An 18,805-nucleotide genomic window follows, 5' to 3' on the forward strand; every position below is an offset into this window, starting at 1 on the left:
CATTTCACAATAATTTATTTGATATCAATTTGGCGATAGATTCTTGTTCATTTAATACATGTATCACAGTTTACATACAAAATATTACAAAACAGAGTTGAGTCTATACAATGACTACACATGAGAGGCACAGATATATGTAAGCCAGTGGAAGTTTTGCTTTACTGTAAGTTAGACGGTGGACACACTCAGCATCCGGGATTTCCAGTTCCTCTTGTGGCTACACGCGCAAAATTAGACCTCATAACGCTTGATTAGGAACAAAACTATGAAACTGAATCTGTGTTTGTGTGTGTGTGTGTAGTTTTACAGGGCCTGGGCTTACGCTCGTGTGGTCCCGTCTCCGTATCTGTATTTGTCCAATTTCTTAAAGTTTTGCACACTCTTCGCCGATACTACATCCTCACTTAGTCTGTTCCAGGTTAGGTGTGTGTGTGTGTGTGTGTGTGTGTGTGTGTGTGTTTGATTCGTATACCAAAGTCCCATCGAATTGGTCACCAGGTAATTTCAGTTTATTACATGTTAAACCTATTGATTTTGTTGCCATCTCTGATACTCTTCATCATATATCAACAGAACACTTATGGCTGACTAACTAAAGTACTGTTGATACTTGAACCTAGAGCAAGAACCTCACATCAGGTGGTGGTGGTGGTGGTGGGTCTCTGCGTGAGTGAGGAAACACATTATTGCTACAACTCTGTAAGCGACAAGTGCCAGTAAAAAATAGGAAACAAAGCAAGACAGTAACAACATATGCCTAAGGAGTGACATCTACATTACAAATTATGTTTTTTAGGTAATGTTAGAATAAAAAAAATGAGAACACTTATGAAAGAAAACTGCACAACTGAGAAGCAAAATACAAGCACTGTTAGGATTCATGAACATGACAGATCCTTGAGAATGTTGCTGGGTTGGGCAGCAAATCATGGGTGTGGGGATGGACGCACGGCCTAAGTCACACCGAGCTCAGGAGTTTGGTGCCAAGCTATTCTTCTCCCACTCTTTATCACATTGTTTTACACTTACAGGTAAAAAAATAATAAAAAGCACAAAACAACAAAAACCTTGCTATCAAAGGTTTTGTGATCAGTTTCTTGTGGACAGTAAAGTTTGTTGATATCTGAATGGTATCGGGATGCCCCCAAATGCCTGAACTTGGATGATTTATTCCTTGCAAACTCAAAATATCGGAAAACCAAGTCTAATAATGTGCTCAGCCGCATCACTGCTTTACTGTGTTGCCTCAGAACTGAATTCCTTACACTTGCTCCAATCATCACCAAGAGAAACTTGATCAATAATTTTACTGTTTACTTTAGTGTCCTTACTGTGCCTATCTACAACATTACTTTCATAAAATGTGCAATAAATACATCCACGCAAAGGAACCACTGCCACCCACTTCAGGTCTCCGGTCCACAGTGTTCCTGGTAGGTTGGCTCTCCAGCAGGAGGAGTCACTGGCAGGATCTTGGCAAATCCTCACAACCATAGTCATTTGTTATTACATTCCATGTTTATAACTTTACAAAGGTTTTCTGGACACTTTTTGAGACTGTTCTACTATTTACATGAGAAGGGCTTATCACAACCCTCGTCAAAAGGTGCAGAAAAATCTTGGCATTTTCCTTATCTTCCCTTGTGCTTGGTGGTGGAGTCCTCCTGCTGAAGGTCTGACTAGGGTGGTGGGCTCGCGGCTCCTCGCTCAAGTCACGCACACACGCTGTGTCCTCGAGGGAATTTGCAACACTCAGATCCACATGATTATCGATATCTAAATGTAAATTATCCACTGTAATGATTATCATGAGTATGATTTGTCACTTGCACACACCTACATTCATGAAGCATAAAGGCCTTTAATGGGTTTTAAAGCACTATACACATATGTACATCACTATGACTATACAGAGGCCCTAGCAGTGGCTGTACGTTGGGGGAGGAGGGTGTCGCTCCACCTGGGCGGTCCCTGTGTTCTCGTCAATGGGAGCCAGCGGAGGCTTCAGCTTGCACACCACCTGCTCACCACTTAGCACCGCTACTGTCATTTCACCCAACTGCTGCAGCTGCTGCAGGTCCCGATGCCTCTGTGCTGCCTCCCAGTTACGTAGGTTTGGTTCGCTGAGGGGGTGAACCACGGGAAGGGAGTGTCCCAGAGTGGCCAGCATGGCCTGGCTGTACTGAGGGACCGAGTCAATCAGCTGTCCACTGTTCACTAAGTGGGGCCCGCCATCCATGTACTGGTGGGAGGCAATGTGGCCATTTCCGTGAGGGATTGCGTGAGCTGAGGTGACGGCAGCGTGGGTCATGGGAAGGATGTGGCCGGGACTGACTATGGTGTGGTCCAGCTGTCCCCCCAGTCCCAGACGGTTGCCGGGGAGGGTGTGGTTGTGGGGGTTGTCCATGATGTCCTGGTGGCGCATACGGCCCTTGAGACGGGGGTCGTATTGGGGCTGGTGTTGGTGTGGGGCCGAGTGTCGGTCAGGGAGGGTGTAGGGCAGCAGCGGCCGGTGGTCCCCGTAGCTGCGGGATGACTGGCGGGAGATGTCTGAGCTGTGGCGGCGCCCGTCCTCATCGCTCAAGTCGCTCACCTGCAGCTCTGACCGTCCCTCTCGCTCGATCTCCTCATAGACAGGGTCTGACCCGTTTTCCAACGGGGCCTGGCGGGCAGCGGCCACACCGTCAGGGATCTCAGTGTAGGTGTGGTTCCAAGGAGAGTGGGTGCGGTGGCCACGGGAGGCGGTGGTGGAGCAGGGCAGCCGCAGGGTGGGGGCATCTCCTGCCAGGTGGTAGTCAGGCAGCAGTGCCTCAGGTCCAGAAGTAGGCTGGTTGTGGCCATTGCCATTGATGCTGTCACCAGCCGGGGTGGTGGAGGAGTTGGCGGTGGAGAAGGGGTTAACGAGGTGGTCTTGGGTGAGGTGTGGCACCACGTTGTTGTTGAGGCGGAGGGAGGAGAGCTTTGGGGTGGGGCCGGTGCGAGGAGAGTCTTCCTGCTCCGAGCCTCCGTGTCCACTGTCTCGGCCACAGGACTTAAACGAGTACTTCTGGAAGAAAACAGTGAAGAAGGTTTATAAAAATAAGGTCTACTTATCATAAAAATATATATAAGTTAAATCTAATCTAAGTTGCAGTCTTATATGCTGTTTTTCTGATTGCAAAAAGTAAATTTTCAGATAGTGAAAACTTGGAACAATTTGAAGGAGACTTTATCATAAAACAGCTTAGGATTAAGTTATTGGCTCAAAGTTTCTCACTATTACTGCATTGTGGCATAAAATGAATCCAGGTATGACTGTTACTTAAGCCCGTAAGCAACAATATATACACAGGGCAAACTAAAAGCCTTTACTTGAAAGCCCTCTAGTCCTAATTTTCTAGGAAGGCATGAAGACCAAAGGCAGTACATGAGCTATCTGAATAACTGTTTGCAGCACATATCTATGGAGACAATGATGCTTTCCTAGAAGTAAGTAGTTTTTAGAGAATGTTGCTCATTACATTTTACATTTATTAAAATGAGAGGCCAGGGAATTTAACAAATTACAACTTGACATTGAACTTAAAAAAAAAAAAAAAAAAAAAAAAAAAAAAATGGCCAACAATGAATTGAAAAATTGTCACTTTTGATGTTGAAGTGGTATGCAGCAAGAATTTTTTGCCAAGCTAAAGAAATGAAGCTTAAGAAAGATGTTAGGATTGGTCCCACAGTATGTCCGGGAAGCAAGTGTTAGTTGATGCCTCAGTCACACCCAAGCATTAGTACTCTGTCATGGGACAACACTTGACAACACAGGGCAGCACAAACAGCATTCTGAAGCATGACATTTGAGGGATGGCCTTCAAAACAACTCTATTTACAGTTGGCCAAGCCCAGAGCAGAAAGACAACAGAGGGTAGTCCACACACAACCCAGAGTAGCCTTGAAACAGAGTGAGGGTCCACATGCCCTCTATGCAGCCTTTGATGCCACATTAGCAGAGGCCACAGCAAGGCTGCTTGAGCAGGCAGGCCAGGGCAGCAGAGGGAGAGGCTGCCTCACCTCATCTTCGTGGTCGTGTGCTGCGGTGCGAGCATGAAGAGTGTGGTGGTGGCGAGCCAAGCGGCCGCTGCTGCTCCTCTGAGGGGTGCGGGAGAGGGATCCCCGGGACACTGAGCCCCGGGAGAGGGAGCCCGCCCTTAGTGGCCCCGCAGTGGCTGGCGCCTGGGGCACTGCCCCCGCCTGGGAGGATGAGGTTGTCGTGCTGCCCTTGCTGCCCCCCCGTGTCCAACGACCGGTTGTCAGTCGTGGCACAAGCTGGGGAGGATAGCACGAGGGTTACTGGGGCTTCTTCCTCCCTCTGTGCCTCCTAAGAGGTGACTCACGCTTGTTACCAATACATCTGCTCTGTCCTATTGTTTTACTTTTATGCAGCACTGTCATCAAAATCATCCAAGTACAGACCATTCAACCTTCATGTTAGTGAAAAAGAGGCCTCCAATGCATTAACATTACTGAACCCAGCACAGAAAACCTTGAGGGAAAAGAGGACCCAGGTTAATGGAGTGGGGTGAGGAGGAGGATCCAGTGTGTGAGGGAAGAAGGAGCCAACACCATACCAGCCACCCATCTACTGCACCACCTCAGGCTGTGAGTTATGATGCAGAATTTCCTGAAGTTATTGAACACTGCCTTAATTCTCTATAATGCCACTAGCAACAGCACACTATTAAAGAAGGTAGAGTTACTGCAATAATAAATCATAAAATCACCTTGTATCTCAAACTCAACAATACTGATTGCAGAATACCTTAAGCCCCTTGATTAACGTAAGAATAAGAATGCAGATTCATCGACTAACTTATAGACAGCTTGTTCTAACACGTACATAATTCCCTCAACACTGAACAGATCTTTAACTGGTCAGCACCTCTGTACAAGGGTGATGCGGCTTCCCTTAGTGGGTGGAACAGCCAATCCAAGTGACGCGAGAAGTGAGACATTGGTACATGGCACTAGTGACTGATTTTACTGTTCCTTTGGCAATGGCACTCACAGCGGCAGCTTATTAATGGCAGTGTCTGATGGAAAGTTTTAGATATAACTGTTAATTATTTGACTTCCAGTAGTAAATGAGGCTAAGTAGTTTAGTTGCTTGCTGATTTTCAGTCATTTTGCTGTTGTGGTTGGATCTGTTGTGCTTACCTAGAATTATGTGGGTAGTTCCTGAGTCTCGATGTTTCTGGAGCTGTACTCAGCATTTGGCTTAAGCAGTAAGTGTTTCAGTGATGATGGAAGCTGTTTAGTTATTTACATTGATTTTACAAGTTGTCTTGCATTACTTAATATTTGGGCAGCTTGGCTAACCATTACTTGTCCTTGATGGAATCACCACAGAACATGGAAGGCTACAGCTCATATCTTCAAAGCAAGTTTTCTAATGCTGGCAATGTAAAAGCTTTGCAAATTCTGATAAAATCAAGACATTTCTGGAGCATATGAGCTTCCCTTCACCCACTGCTGCCTCAGGTAGAGAGTGTCCAAGAGATCACTAATCCCTGAGGTGCAAGGAGCATTCAGACCTCTTGCTAACTCCCTCAAGAAAATATTCCAAGAGTCAATTAAGAGAATGAAGTTGTGTTAATAGCGACCCTGTGGCACTAGACACCTCTACTCCCCATCCGTTAAGAAGCACCTTCAGTACCGGGAGAGATTATTGGCTGAGTCCCGCACTGAGACTTGAGTAGCGGACGTGCGACTCTAAACGCTTTTGGACTCGAGAGAATGAAATACCTTTCACACCGTTGTTGCTGTTCATTTGTGGCCTCTCCGGCTTTCGTGGGGGGGCTTTACTCTTGGACGTGCTGGGGGTGGAGGTAGAGGGAGAAGGAGTGGGTGGGGAGGTGGGCTGGGTGTCCCTTAGAGACTGTCTGATGGGGTGATGAACTGTGGCAGTGGATGGAGGGAGGTGGGTGGTCATGGCGTTGAGTGTATAGGTGGTGAGAGGAGGAGGAGGCGGAGGACCTGTGTCAGAGGCTGGCTGGAGGTTGGGGGAGGTTAGGGTGGTGGAGGTGAGGTGGGACTTGGGTTGTAGGTAATTGTTATCATCTGGGGCGAGGTGGACAGCAGCGAGAGGGAGCTGGAGGAGGTTGTGGTAGTGGTGGTGGTCTACAGCCTGTAAGGTCTTGGGATTATTGGAGTGGAGGGAAGAGAGAGCAGCCTGCAGGACAGTGGGGTTGAGGGAGAGGGCTGACACTGCCTGCTGCTGGGTGAGGAGGTGGGGACTGAGTGACAGGGCATTGTTACGGGGCTGAATGTACTGGTGGAGGGCGGCTGCTGCAAGGGAGGGGTCAGCCGAGTCATAGAGCTGGGAGAGTGTTGGGGTGGGTGGCGGGGAGGAGTAGATCTGAGCTGCGTTAACTTGCTGTATGTGAAAGGGTAGTGCATTCTGGTAGTCTGGAGGGGAGGCAGTGGATGAGGAGGTGGAGTCACAGGAGGAGGAGGACGGGTAGGTAGGAAGGTTGAAGACAGTGTTGAGGGAGCAGGGATTTCCTCCTGCATCACCTAGGGCTGAGGGATCAATCTGGGACATGTGTAGGGAGTTGAGGGCAGCGAGGTTAGCGGGGAGTTGGATGCAGGTGATGGGGTGAGCATGGGCAGGAGCTGTCTGGGCAGTGGAACAAGTGTGGGCGTCGTGGGAGGAGGTACCCACTGTGTGAGAGGCGTGCGAGTTGGGCTGTGAGTGGGAGCCGACATTGTGGGAGGAGGAGCGGGTGTCCTTGCTGGCCTGAGAGCGGTCGGCGGCGGCACAGAGACACGCCCGCAGCCATGGGTGGCGTCGCCCTGCCCTACGCAACTCCTTCTTCACCTAGCGGGGACAGACACACACCCTCTGAGGCCACGACCACTACCACCGCACACATCTCAACCGCAAGCGGCATAATTAATGACTTTTAACTATTCACTGTAACTAAATAGAAAGAAAATAAATCTTTAACCTTCAACAGTACAGCTCCAAGGACACAGAACAGTTGGATGAGGACACAAGGTGCTACAGAGCAACCTTATTTCCCTCCCTGTCTGGATGGCCAAAACTGTACTGAGCAGGAATCATGGAACACAGAACTGCCAAAATTAGTATATAAACATTAAGACTACAGTTACCATGAAACACCACAAAGGAGTAATATGAGTGATATGAGTGAATGTAAAGCAACAAAAAACAGCATTTAGTAGAATTAGTCTTTCAAATTAAACCCATAACCACATTACTGACAGGACAGAAGGTAATTAATGGGACACACTAAGCACATACAGTCACTTGATCCTCTTTGTGTCAGTTGTTTCAGTCAGTCATAAAAATTGAATGGCAAAGACAGAATTAGTGTGGCGGACAGATAACAATGAAGTGGTGACAGGGCATTAGAAAAAACGGAAACAGTGCAAAGTTAGTTCCACACAAGCTCCTCTCTTATCATTCATTCAGAGTTAGAAGCAGCAAACTTTCACACATCCAGACTCCATCACTTGACGGCACACCAGAAACTCAATATCACACTCACATCCAAAGCAGACAGCAGAAGTACCCAGTTATGGATCCACACACACACACACACACACATATAATGGACACTCATTCACCTCCTCTTACCTTCTGCTGGAGCCACGACACAAGAGAGCGTCAGCAGGAGCAGCAGCAGCAGGAAATACATAAAGCAGTAGAACAGAAGCAGAAGGGACAAATGTACATACAGCCCCTCCCTCCCTCCCCCACCCTGGAAACATGTCACCCAGAATTACAAGAACCATCATGTCTGTGCAGCGATAAAACCCGTGTGCTTGAATTTAATGACCAGTGGCAATGTGACCGCCCCTCCGACTGGAACTCACCTTGTCGTTCTGGATGCAGTGGAAGATGAAGATGAAGATTCCCTGCAGTGAGTTGAAGATTGTGAAGACGTAGGCCATCACCATGGACGCGTGGTTGAGGTACAGCAACCCGAAGGCCCACGTGAGGCTCAGCAGGAACATGAACACCACGGCGCCTCGAACCCACGTCCTGAAATACCGGTAAATGTTATCACGGTGCTCCTCAAAGGGTGTTCAGACGTGTGTGATAGCGGCAGGTGTTGTGTCGGGAAGAGTTACTGCTGTGAGGGACGTGTATTCAATTGGAGGAGAGTAACTAAGAAAAGAAAAGATGAAATAAAATGGATCCTACAGAGATGTCAAAAAGCTACTATGGAAATCTTGAGAGGTTTGGAAACATGTGCTGGAAAATGGTTGTGTATCTCAGGCATCCAGTTTCTAAATAAATGTTGAAAAGACTCAGAAAAGACAAAACCACAAAAACTAAAAAACTAAAACTAAAAAATGACAAAGAATAACTAAATGAGAGCCACTAAAAAAAAAAAGCCTGGGAGTGGAGATTTAATTCATAACAGCATTCAACTATTTCTGCCCTTCTGATGTGAGGTAGAAGAAGAAACTTATGAGCCTAGAATTGCCTCACATTAGTCTCCAAAATGAGAGTTACCCTTAGAATGAGTTAGGGGATTAAAAGCATTTGTGTATCTGTTTAAAAACCTGTCGAAGTGGAGGATTATAAGAGAGGTTAATAAAAAAATAATAGTGTTTTTGATCTTGCATAATTTGAGCTGCGGCAAACTGTAACAAGCGGTGACTAACAAACTAAATACTGCACAAAGCCTCTAGAAAGCCTGGAAGTGTACAGCCCAACTTCCCCCAACTTCCTTTCCCTTCTCTTTGGTAACTTGAAGCACAGCAGGCCTCCCACCTACATATATAAGTTGGCTCACACACACACACACACACACACACCAGTAACAAATTATGGGGATATCGTTAATTATTAAAAAGAAATAGAAAAGATCCCCTAATACTCTTGACAAACTTATGAATGGTATTTCGTTATTTGGACAAGATGATGAAGAAATTAATATAGGCTCTGATCTACCCCCGGTTGGAGTGTGTGGCAGTAGTGTTGTCTCCACATAATAAAGAAAGATATATTTAAATCTGAGAATGTAAAAAGCAGCAACTAGGACTGTTCCCCGGTCTGAAAGATTTATCATGCAAAGACTGGAGAAACTGTGGCTGCCATCCTTGTACGACAGCAGAGGTAACATGATGGCAGTGTTCAGGACAATGGTGGAATTAGAACTGATGAAGAAAATGTATCTGTATGTGGTGAGCGAGCAACAAAAGGATATGTAGGCTTAAAAGGAAGGAAGGAAGGAGGGAGGGAGAGAGGGAAGGTGGGAAGGAAGGAAGGAGGGAGAGAGGGGAGGTGGAAAGGAAGGGAAGGAAGAATGGAAAAGAAGGAAGGAAGAAAGGATGGAATAAAGGAAGGGAGGGAAGGAAGGAAGGAAGGAGGGAGGGAGAGAGGGGAGGTGGAAAGGAAGGGAAGGAAGAATGGAAAAGAAGGAAGGAAGAAAGGATGGAATAAAGAAAGGGAGGGAAGGAAGGAAGGAAGATTATATTGAAGTAGACAAGCTATTAGAAGGATATCAAGAAATACAGTTGTTCATACAGGTAGCCTACACTTGACTGTGGAACGGCGTAGACTGGGAGCGCATCCAGTTTGAAACCTTAAATGAATCCACACACCTTCACTCGAATAATGAGACGCCAGCACAGCCCCAAGCCTGAATCTTTAACCAACACACGCGTTATCAGATAGAATGCCACAACACAACATCCATCCTGACACATAACAATAGCAACACAACTTTTCTTCGTCTCTGCCTAATCACCAAGTCCTGCGAAAGCTGAAGCCCGGGTGGGTATTCTCAAACGCTTTCGCTCCCATGTTAACTATTTCCAAAGGTCAAAAAAGGGATCGATCTGGTTGTAATGAGTGTTTTTTTACGTTCACGGCACAGAAGAAGGGTCAGACTACTACTAGGGTCATAAAACTACCCATGGAAATGCCCACAACTCCGAGGAAAGCCTTGTCAAATATGTGTTTCTAGGTTCACAGTACAGAAGAAGGGTCAGACTACCACTAGGGCCATAAAACTACCCCTGGGAATGCCCGAAACACCTACAAAAAACGTGTTAAATATGTGTGCTTGGCGAAATGTTTGAGGATAAGGCCCCCGGGAAGCAGTGAGGGCTGGGAGGCGGGGAGACGGTGGCAGGCAGGAAGATGACAAGGACAAGCAAATGGTGAGGCAGGGAACACAGATCACACAGGAATGAAAGCAAGGATAAGAAAAGAAAGCAGGTTAACCATAAGAGTGGGATACATAACACAATGCCCAAATTTCTCTCATGCTGCAAACAGGCATTTCGTGAGGAGCAGAAAGTGACACACACAAATACACAAATGCCAAAGTGCTTAAGGATTTGAGTGAAGACAAAAAAAAAAAAAAAAAGGTTTGTAGATAAGTTGAAATAGCTGAATGAAACCTTGACTGCCTATAATATTGAACAGGGATGAAAATTAAAGTAGCTTAGGCCTTAAAATTTTCAGCTACACATAACTTTCCCAATCAAATTTAGGCAAAAGCATATTTTTCTCGATTCTGGCAATGCATAAATGTTACTCTGTCCTTATTTCTGCTACTCAATCATTCTTTTTTTGTCCTTGCCCGTGGTGTTAGTGGTGTAGCGGTGGTTGTTAGCCTCCCACACCATGCCAGTGCCCCCACACGCCCCCTCCAGCCGGGTGTGGGCGTGGGGCAGGGCGTGTGAGGGCATGGTGAGCTCTGGCTGTGTTTGGTGGCCCTGAGAGCAAGCTAAGCGGCACTAGGAACACCTGACTGACGTTTAAAAGATACCCGTGAACATGAGTTAAGTTATGTGCGTAGTTTTGCGTTCTCTGAGCTCCTTTCTCGGTGATAAGTCAGTTGCAGCATCCGTAAACACTGCTCAAGAAAAAAAAAGGAAAACGTCAGTCAAATGATCCCGTGAAATCTGCGTCAAAACTTCATATTCTAAACTTCGTCTTACACATGGTTCTTGATTTTGGCGAAGAGGGCATTCTCGTGTCTTCCTCTGTGACCATCACCACCACCACCACCACCATTACCACCACCATCATTATAACCACCAGGACCAGTAGTAGCAGAGGTAGTAGTAGTAGTAGTAGTAGTAGTAGTAGTGGTAGTTGCAATGTCGGTGGTTACAGACGTTATCACAGCAAGATGAATGAGACGTAGGTAGACACAAACCAGGTAAACAGAGAAAGGTAGAGTTAGTAAGAGAGGTAGAGGTAGAGTTAGGAAAGGAGAGTTAGGAAAGGAGAGTTAGGAAAGGAGAGTTGGGAAAGGAGAGTTAGAAAAGGAGAGTTGGGAAAGGAGAGTTAGGAAAGGAGAGTTAGGAAAGGAGAGTTTGGAAGGGAGAGTTAGGAAAGGAGAGTTAAGTAAGGAGAATTAGGAGAGTTCGGAGAGTAGGAAATTAGGAGAGTTTGGAGAGTAGAAAATTAGGAGAGTTTGGAAAGTAAGGAGAGTAGAGTTAGGCAGGAGAAAGTTAGTAGTAGAAAGGTAGAATTAGCATCAGAAAGGTAGAGTTTGTAGGAGAAAAGTAGAGTTAACAGGAGGGGGGATGCATTCCTCTACCACCTGACAACTTGCAAGGTGAGTCAAAACGTAACATTCTACACAGGTAAGTTTTAAGTTAGACTCGAAGGCTACAACAGGTGGTTAGTGGGGTGGAATTTAGGCGTTACATCATCTACAGGAACCTCAACTCAAAAAATGAACATCCATGGAGGTGAAAATATCCCCAGAGACAATAAATACAATACAGATGACAAAAAAAAAAAAAAAAGGTGAGGGATAAATATGGATAGACAAAAAAAAAAGGTAAATGCTGGTTTGATTAAATCTCTCTCTCTCTCTCTCTCTCTCTCTCTCTCTCTCTCTCTCTCTCTCTCTCTCTCTCTCTCTCTCTCTCTCTCTCTCTCTCTCTCTCTCTCTCTCTCTCTTCTCATTTCTGTATTTTTCTCTCTTTCATTCTCTCTCTCTCTCTCTCTCTCTCTCTCTCTCTCTCTCTCTCTCTCTCTCTCTCACCTGACGGAGGCCAGCTTGGTGTGTTCCTTGTTCTTGAGCGAGCTGGAGAGGTTGGCGTGGCGACACATGATGAAGAGGGACATGCTCAGGAACACAGAGTTGGCCTGAAAGGAGAGAAAACACGAGTCAGCAAGGGGAGAGCGCAGAGACAACACGCCGGACACTGAGAACGTTAAGGGGAGAGGAAGGAAGAGGTGGTGTTGGAAGTTGAAAGATAAAAGAAAAGTTACCAGAAGAGGAAGGACGAATGAGTGTTGGAAGATGAAAGACAGAAAACAAAAAACGAATGGAAAGGAGAGAGAAAACAAACGCTAGAGAAAGGACGAGGAAGAGTAGAAAGACAAAGGATAAAAAGCGTTACAAGAAGAGGAAGGACGATTAAGCGTGGAAGATGAAGGATGAAAAAAGATTACGGGAAGGAGGATGAAGTTTTAGAAGATAGACAATAGAAAAAAATCCCGAATGTAAATGAGACAGCAAATGTTAGGCTACAGGAAGATGAAGGAAGGAAGAGTAAGCGTAGGAAGATGAAAAGATAACATATAAAAAAAAAAAAATGAAAATGGGAAATAGGAAGCAAAGGAAGAAATGACCAGTAGGAAGATAAAAGATAAAAAAATAGAAGTGGAAAATGAGAGAGGGCGAGAAAACATGAGTCAATTGCATCACTTGAAGTTGGAAAAATACACGAAAGAGCGAGTGTGTGGGAAAACGAAAAGACAGACAGGATGCGCAGTTATGTGTATGTAAAACTAGAAATAATGGAATAAATAGAGAAACGAGAGCATGGGCAAAATGATAAAAAAATGATATAAAGTAGAAAAAAATAAGAAAGGAAAAGAAATATGATGAGTAGTTATGTGAATGTAAAACTAAGAAAAATAAGAGAAATAAGGGCATGGGCAAAAATGATAAAAAAATGATATAAAGTAGAAAAAAATAAGAAAGGAAAAGAAATATGATGAGTAGTTATGTGTACGTAAAACTAAGAAAAATAAGAGAAATAGGGACATGAGCAAAATGATAAAAAAATTATATAAAGTAGAAAAAAATAAGAAAGGAAAAGAAATATGATAAGTTAGGTGAATGTAAAACTAAGAAAAATAAGAGGAATAAGGGCATGGGCAAAATGATAAAAAAATGATATAAAGTAGAAAAAAATAAGAAAGGAAAAGAAATATGATGAGTAGTTATGTGTATGTAAAACTAAGAAAAATAAGAGAAATAAGGGCATGAGCAAAATGATAAAAAATAAAGTTGAATGAAATTAGTAAAAAAAAAACAAAGAAACATCAACGGTGCAGGCCAGGCTTCAGATAACATAAATAATGACGAAAAAACAGAAAACGAACAATACGAGAGAAAGAAGAACATGAAGAATGACTTTGTGACTTTTGGGTGAAACTGGAAAGAAAGAAAAATATAAAAAAAACGGGAACTTTGGAAAATTAAACTCCACTTAGACTCATGAAACAAACGATGACGAGGAAATAAAAGGAAAAAACAAACAAACAAACAAATGATTTAATAAGTAGGCTGAGAAAACACACACAAAAAAAATGCAATGAAAATAAATAAACAAACAAAAAAAGGAAAACAAACAAACAAACGAGACTACAGCGCTTATCAACTTAAAAACGAGAGAGAAAAAAACTATCCGGAATTAGTAGAAGATTTGAAGCGATTTCCAGCAACAGGACGAGGACGAGAGAGAGAGAGAGAAAAAAAAAAGACAAGCTGAGGAAGAAAACTTAGGGGTAAAGGAGAGCAAAGTTTGGAAGTAAGTTGTTGCTAGAGGAGGAGGAGGAGGAGGAGGAGGAGGAGGAGAGGGTGGTAATGAGCGGAGAGACTGAGTAGGAGGAAGTGTTGGATGAAGATGAGGAGAAGGAGGAGGAGGAAGAGAAGGAGGAGGAGGAGGAGAAGAGAAATAGGAGGAGGAGGAGGAGGAGGAGGAGGAGGAGGAGGAAGAAAGGGATATGGTGAACGGAGGGGATAAGTAAACGGAATAAGAAGAGGAGGAGAAGGAAGGTGGTGAACGAAGGGATTGAGGAGGAGTAGGAGGTGGAAGAGGAAGAGGAGGAGGAGGAGGAGGAGAAGAGGAGGAGAAGAGAAGGAGGAGGAGGAGGAGGAAGAAAGGGTTATGATGAACGGAGGGGATAAGTAGACGGAATAAGAGGAGGAGAGGGAAGGTGGTGAACGAAGGGATTGAGGAGGAGTGGGAGGTGGAAGAGGAAGAGGAGGAGGAGGAGGAGGAGGAGGGTAAGATATAACTCAGAAGCAGAACTTTGGTGGGAGGTGTCAGCAAGTTTGAGAGCCGAGGGGAACACTCGATGAAGTCTGCGGCTTAACTTTAGGCTGCTACCTCGGTGCCTCCCTAATTCGGCGCCCCGGCTTGTCAGATCACCCGGAGCGCCATCACCACCTCGCCTCGTGACAGCAACTCGATAAGAAAGACTGAATCACCATTATGAGGATCACCGTTTTGGGGGCTACCACTCGCTACCAGAAAAAAAAGGATGACGAACATATACATACAAGTAAATCTTCACCGCAAAATTAGTTGGGTATTCGGAAAACACGGATAGACACCATAATTTGTATCTTCGCTTTGAGGTCAACATTTGCATTAGGGGAAAAAAAAATTGAAAGTAACATGAGTCTTCGCAGGTCAGATACATATTGCATACCGATCACCTACACGAAGCGAATAAACACAAATGAAAATAGGCTAAAAATAACTTCGGAAATTCCTAGGCTATGTTTTGCAAACTCCCATAATAGAAAACTTCAAAACTTCACTTAGTATATGGCTTCCTTTTTTTTTTTCTTTTCAACCCTTAACAAATAAATAAACAAACAAACAAAAAAAATGCTAAAAATAACAAATTCCTAGGCCATGTTCGCAAGCTTCCAATATAGATGGTTTCCTTTTTCTTTCTTTTTTTTTTTTTTTTTTTCGTTGCAAGCCTTAACAAACAACCACAGCTATTAGATTTACGACACTTCCCCACACATCATAAACATTTCACAGCGGCTCGTATACATAAATAATCCTCACAACCTTTTTTTTTTTTCTTTATACATAATTTTTCAAACACCCCTAAGAAAAAAAAAAAATCTCGAACGCTCTTCTTCTACCGCGACTCCACCGGGAAAACCAAACAGATAATTACCGAGAGACAATCCTTCACGCCTATTATCCTGCGGGAGGGGCCGAAGGAGGCTAAGATTTACTGGAACGTCGGTAGTAAATCATCAATACGAGTTAGCGGAAGCCTTGCCATGACCGCCTTACGTAGCCTATCACCGCCCGGCCGACCAGCAAGCACCCGCATCCTGTCTCCGCCTCTCCCTCCCTCTCTCCCTCCCTCGTAACACCTCTCAAGATTTAGGTACACGAGTATTTTCTTGGTCTTTTTTGGGGTATTTTTTTTTATCGCCACAAATATCCAGGTTCGCCAGCGTCGTCCCTGCTCTTCGCCGATAAATCCAAAACGATGCTGGAGTTTATGGGAAGAGAAGGGGGAGGAGAAGGTGAAGCATTGCGTGGTTGGGATTTATGCGCTGTGGGATTAATAAGTAGGCTGGTAGTTGTGGGGACGGCCTGACGTGGAGGAGGAGGAGGAGGAGGAGGAGGAGAAGGAGATGATGGAAGAGATTCGGAAAATGCCAAAAATCATACTCAAAAACCTTGGTACAGATACTCCTAACCTCCCCCCCCCCCACACACACACACACATACAAGACCCAAGAAACATAAAAACAAAACAAAACAGCTCCTCCAGTCTGCATGTTTGTGTGTGAGTGTGTGTGTGTGTGTTTCCCCGAGGGCATGCAGGCGGCCGAGAACTGTCCTCATATTAAAACGAACATTTGGAGATCCTTCGGTTACATGCTAGTCCGGTACACGATTAAGGGCATGGGCGCAGGAGCAGACCCTAACAAGCTCGGAGTCCTGATCAGCGGCGCGATAAGAGGCCAGACCAACACGCTAAAGGGCCGCATCATCCCGTCACCCGAGTCTCAACGATGTTCATTCGGCCTGTGTATAATTCCAACTGACGCCCCCCCCCCACCCCCACCCCCATCCTCTCTCTCTCCCTCTCTCTCTCTCTCTCTCTCTCTCTCTCTCTCTCTCTTGCTGTCTTTCCTCCTCCTCCTCTTCTTTTTTTCCTCCTCATCTCTCTATATTTGTTCCTTTCTTTGTCTTCTTTCATTCCTCTTGTTTATCTCTTTCCTCTTCCTTCCTTTCTCCTTATTTCACTAATATTTTGTGCAATGTTTTCTTCTCTCTCTCTCTCTCTCTCTCTCTCTCTCTCTCTCTCTCTCTCTCTCTCTCTCTCGCCAGGTATGCTCGTTCATTTACCTTTCCTTTCCGGGGTCAACGAGGGACCAAAAAACATGAAGGACCTGACGAAGGGTTTTGGGGCATCGGAAGTCGGCCAACGCGGACTAAAGGGAAGCAAGGAAAGCTGTAGGACGCGGAGGCAGTAGTAGAAGGATAGAAGAGTCCTGAATGGGGGGGGGGGGGTAACAGGTACTTCGCAAGCAGATTTAGCGGTAGAGAAGGATAGAGGAGAGCTGCATGCGGGTAAAAGGTCCTTCGTATACAGAGGCAGTGATGGAGGAGGATATAGGAGTTCTGCATGAGGGATAAAGGGTCCTTCGTATACAGAGGCAGTGATGGAGGAGGATATAGGAGTCCTGCATGAGAGGTAAAGGGTCCTTCGCATGCAGAATCATCCTAAAGCTCTGTGCCGCCGTGACCTGGGCGTCCCCGCGAGACCAACGTGCCCAGCGAAACAAAAGCGAGTCGGGAAAAAGATGTTCGCGTCCTTTTGCAGACCGTCGCGATTCACTTTAATGCTTTTTTTACGCGGCTCCTTGGTTGTGTGTACTCTCTCTCTCTCTCTCTCTCTCTCTCTCTCTCTCTCTCTCTCTCTCTCTCTCTCTCTCTCTCTCTCTCTCTCTCTCTCTCTCTCTCTTTGTGTCTCCGTGGAAACAGATTCGACAAACGCGAACTCGAAAGGACTCAAGTCGTATATAATAATTTCCTCGCGAATTACTCCTCAGAAAATTCCTCCTCCTCCTCCTCCTCCTCCTCCTCCTCCTCCTCCTCTTCCTCCTCTTCCTCATCCTTCTGCTCACGGGGGCATAAGGCAAACAAAGGACTAATGAACACGTAAAAAGGACGGTGATAAAATATGACTAAAAGAAAACTTATTAAAACATTGAACGCATATACGTCACACACACACACACACACACACACGGGGAGAGGGGAAGAGGGAGAGGAGGCAGTACGACGAGAAGGAGGAGGAGGAGGAAAAAAAGAGTGGGGAGGGGAACTGGAGGCAAGGAGGAGGAGGCAGAGACAGCGGGCAATACACAACTTCGTCGCTAATTGAACAAACAGCTGATCAGGTGGCCAAACACTGATTTACATATAGAAGGAAGATCTCTCCTGCCCCCCTATCCTCCTCCTCCCCCCCCCCCCTCTTACACGTACTCCCTCCTTCCATCTCCTAATCCCCCTCCTCCTTCCCTCCAATCCCTCTCTCCCTCGTGCGATCAGCGAATGTTAATCTGAAGGAAGAATGGAACTGATTTACATTACAATAATTTCATTGGAGAATTCCACTTTCTAAGACCTTTCTCTCCCTCCCTCTCCTTCCCTCCCTCCTCCATCTCTTTCTCTCTCCGTCTCTTCAGAAGCTAAGGAGGAGGATTCACTCAAAGGACGGAGGGACAGAGGAGAGAATGAGAGAGAGTGAGGAGTCAAGGAAGAGAAAGAAAGAAAAAATAAATGAGAGAATGAGAGAGGAGCGATCAAAGAGAACGACGATGGATGGAGACAAGAGGAAAAAAATGAAAATCTAAAACGTAAAATAGAAAAAAATGATGAAAAGACAACAAAAGCGTAATAAAAAGAAATACTGCTACTGAAAACATTATACAAGACAGAAAAAGCGTATTGAAAAGAAAAAAAACATAGCTCCTGAAAAAAAAGAGAAAGAAAAAGAGCTAGTTTGAAAAGGAGAAATTAAGCTAAGAGATCTACAGAAGCTGGATTGAAGGGGGGAGGGGATGAAGGGAGTAAATAGAAGGGGTGTGAAGGATAGAATTGAAGGGGGAAGGGGTTAAAACAGAAAACGGATAAGGGGGAGAAGGAGAGAGGTTGAAGGGGACGATCATAGGGAAGTACAGAAGAGGGAGGTTGAGTCAGAGGGGTTGAAATGGGGTGTGAGGGGGGAATTTCAAGGGGTGTGTGGGGGGTGGGGGGGCTCCCTTCGGTGTCCTTCAAAGGGCAGACTCAGATAAAGCCGCCACGCCCAAGGCAAGCCATCAGGATTTGTTTGAAGAAGTGATTGAAGGCGTCTTGATGTCCCCCAAGTTGTTTGTTTGCGTTCCTCTGTGTGTGTGTGTGTGTGTGTGTGTGTGTGTGTGTGTGTGTGTACCGTCCCTTTACACAACTGCCTTTGATGTTCTTCCTACGACTACCACTACTACTACCACTACTACTACTACTATTACTACCACTACCGCTACTACTACTACCACTACTACTACTACTACTACTACTACTACTACTACCACCACCACTACTACTGCTACAGGGGTGACAGAAACAAAAACAATTACAGTACTAATAAAAACACTCACAAATACATGAAAAATCGCAATTCAAACAGCGGCCGCCGAGCCATTTAGTCTGTTAGCGGCACATAAACACGGCCAAACATACAAACACGCAATTATTGAATCAAAGCGACACAAACGAAATT

General features: G+C 45.3%; 1 protein-coding gene across 9 annotated transcripts in view; it reads right to left on the minus strand.

Moving 5' to 3' along the window:
* LOC127000410 (adhesion G protein-coupled receptor L2-like) overlaps nt 1–18,805 on the minus strand; it is a 107,107-nt gene continuing 88,302 nt past the window's right edge. Inside the window, exons 10-15 of one of the 9 annotated variants that reach the window (XM_050864110.1) lie at nt 12,021–12,124; nt 10,960–11,004; nt 7,873–8,041; nt 6,695–6,850; nt 4,045–4,299; nt 1–3,046 (exon numbers count right to left, since the gene is read on the minus strand). In XM_050864110.1, coding sequence (XP_050720067.1) covers nt 1,922–3,046; nt 4,045–4,299; nt 6,695–6,850; nt 7,873–8,041; nt 10,960–11,004; nt 12,021–12,124 — 1,854 coding nt within the window. In that variant the 3' untranslated portion in view covers nt 1–1,921. Of the gene's footprint in view, nt 3,050–4,044; nt 4,300–5,775; nt 6,851–7,872; nt 8,042–10,959; nt 11,005–12,020; nt 12,125–18,805 lie in introns of all 9 variants that reach the window. The other 8 variants (XM_050864109.1, XM_050864113.1, XM_050864114.1 and 5 more) reach the window with 8 other exon arrangements.

Source organism: Eriocheir sinensis, chromosome 18 (genome assembly GCF_024679095.1).
Source record: "Eriocheir sinensis breed Jianghai 21 chromosome 18, ASM2467909v1, whole genome shotgun sequence".
NCBI classification, from domain to species: Eukaryota; Metazoa; Arthropoda; class Malacostraca; order Decapoda; family Varunidae; genus Eriocheir; species Eriocheir sinensis.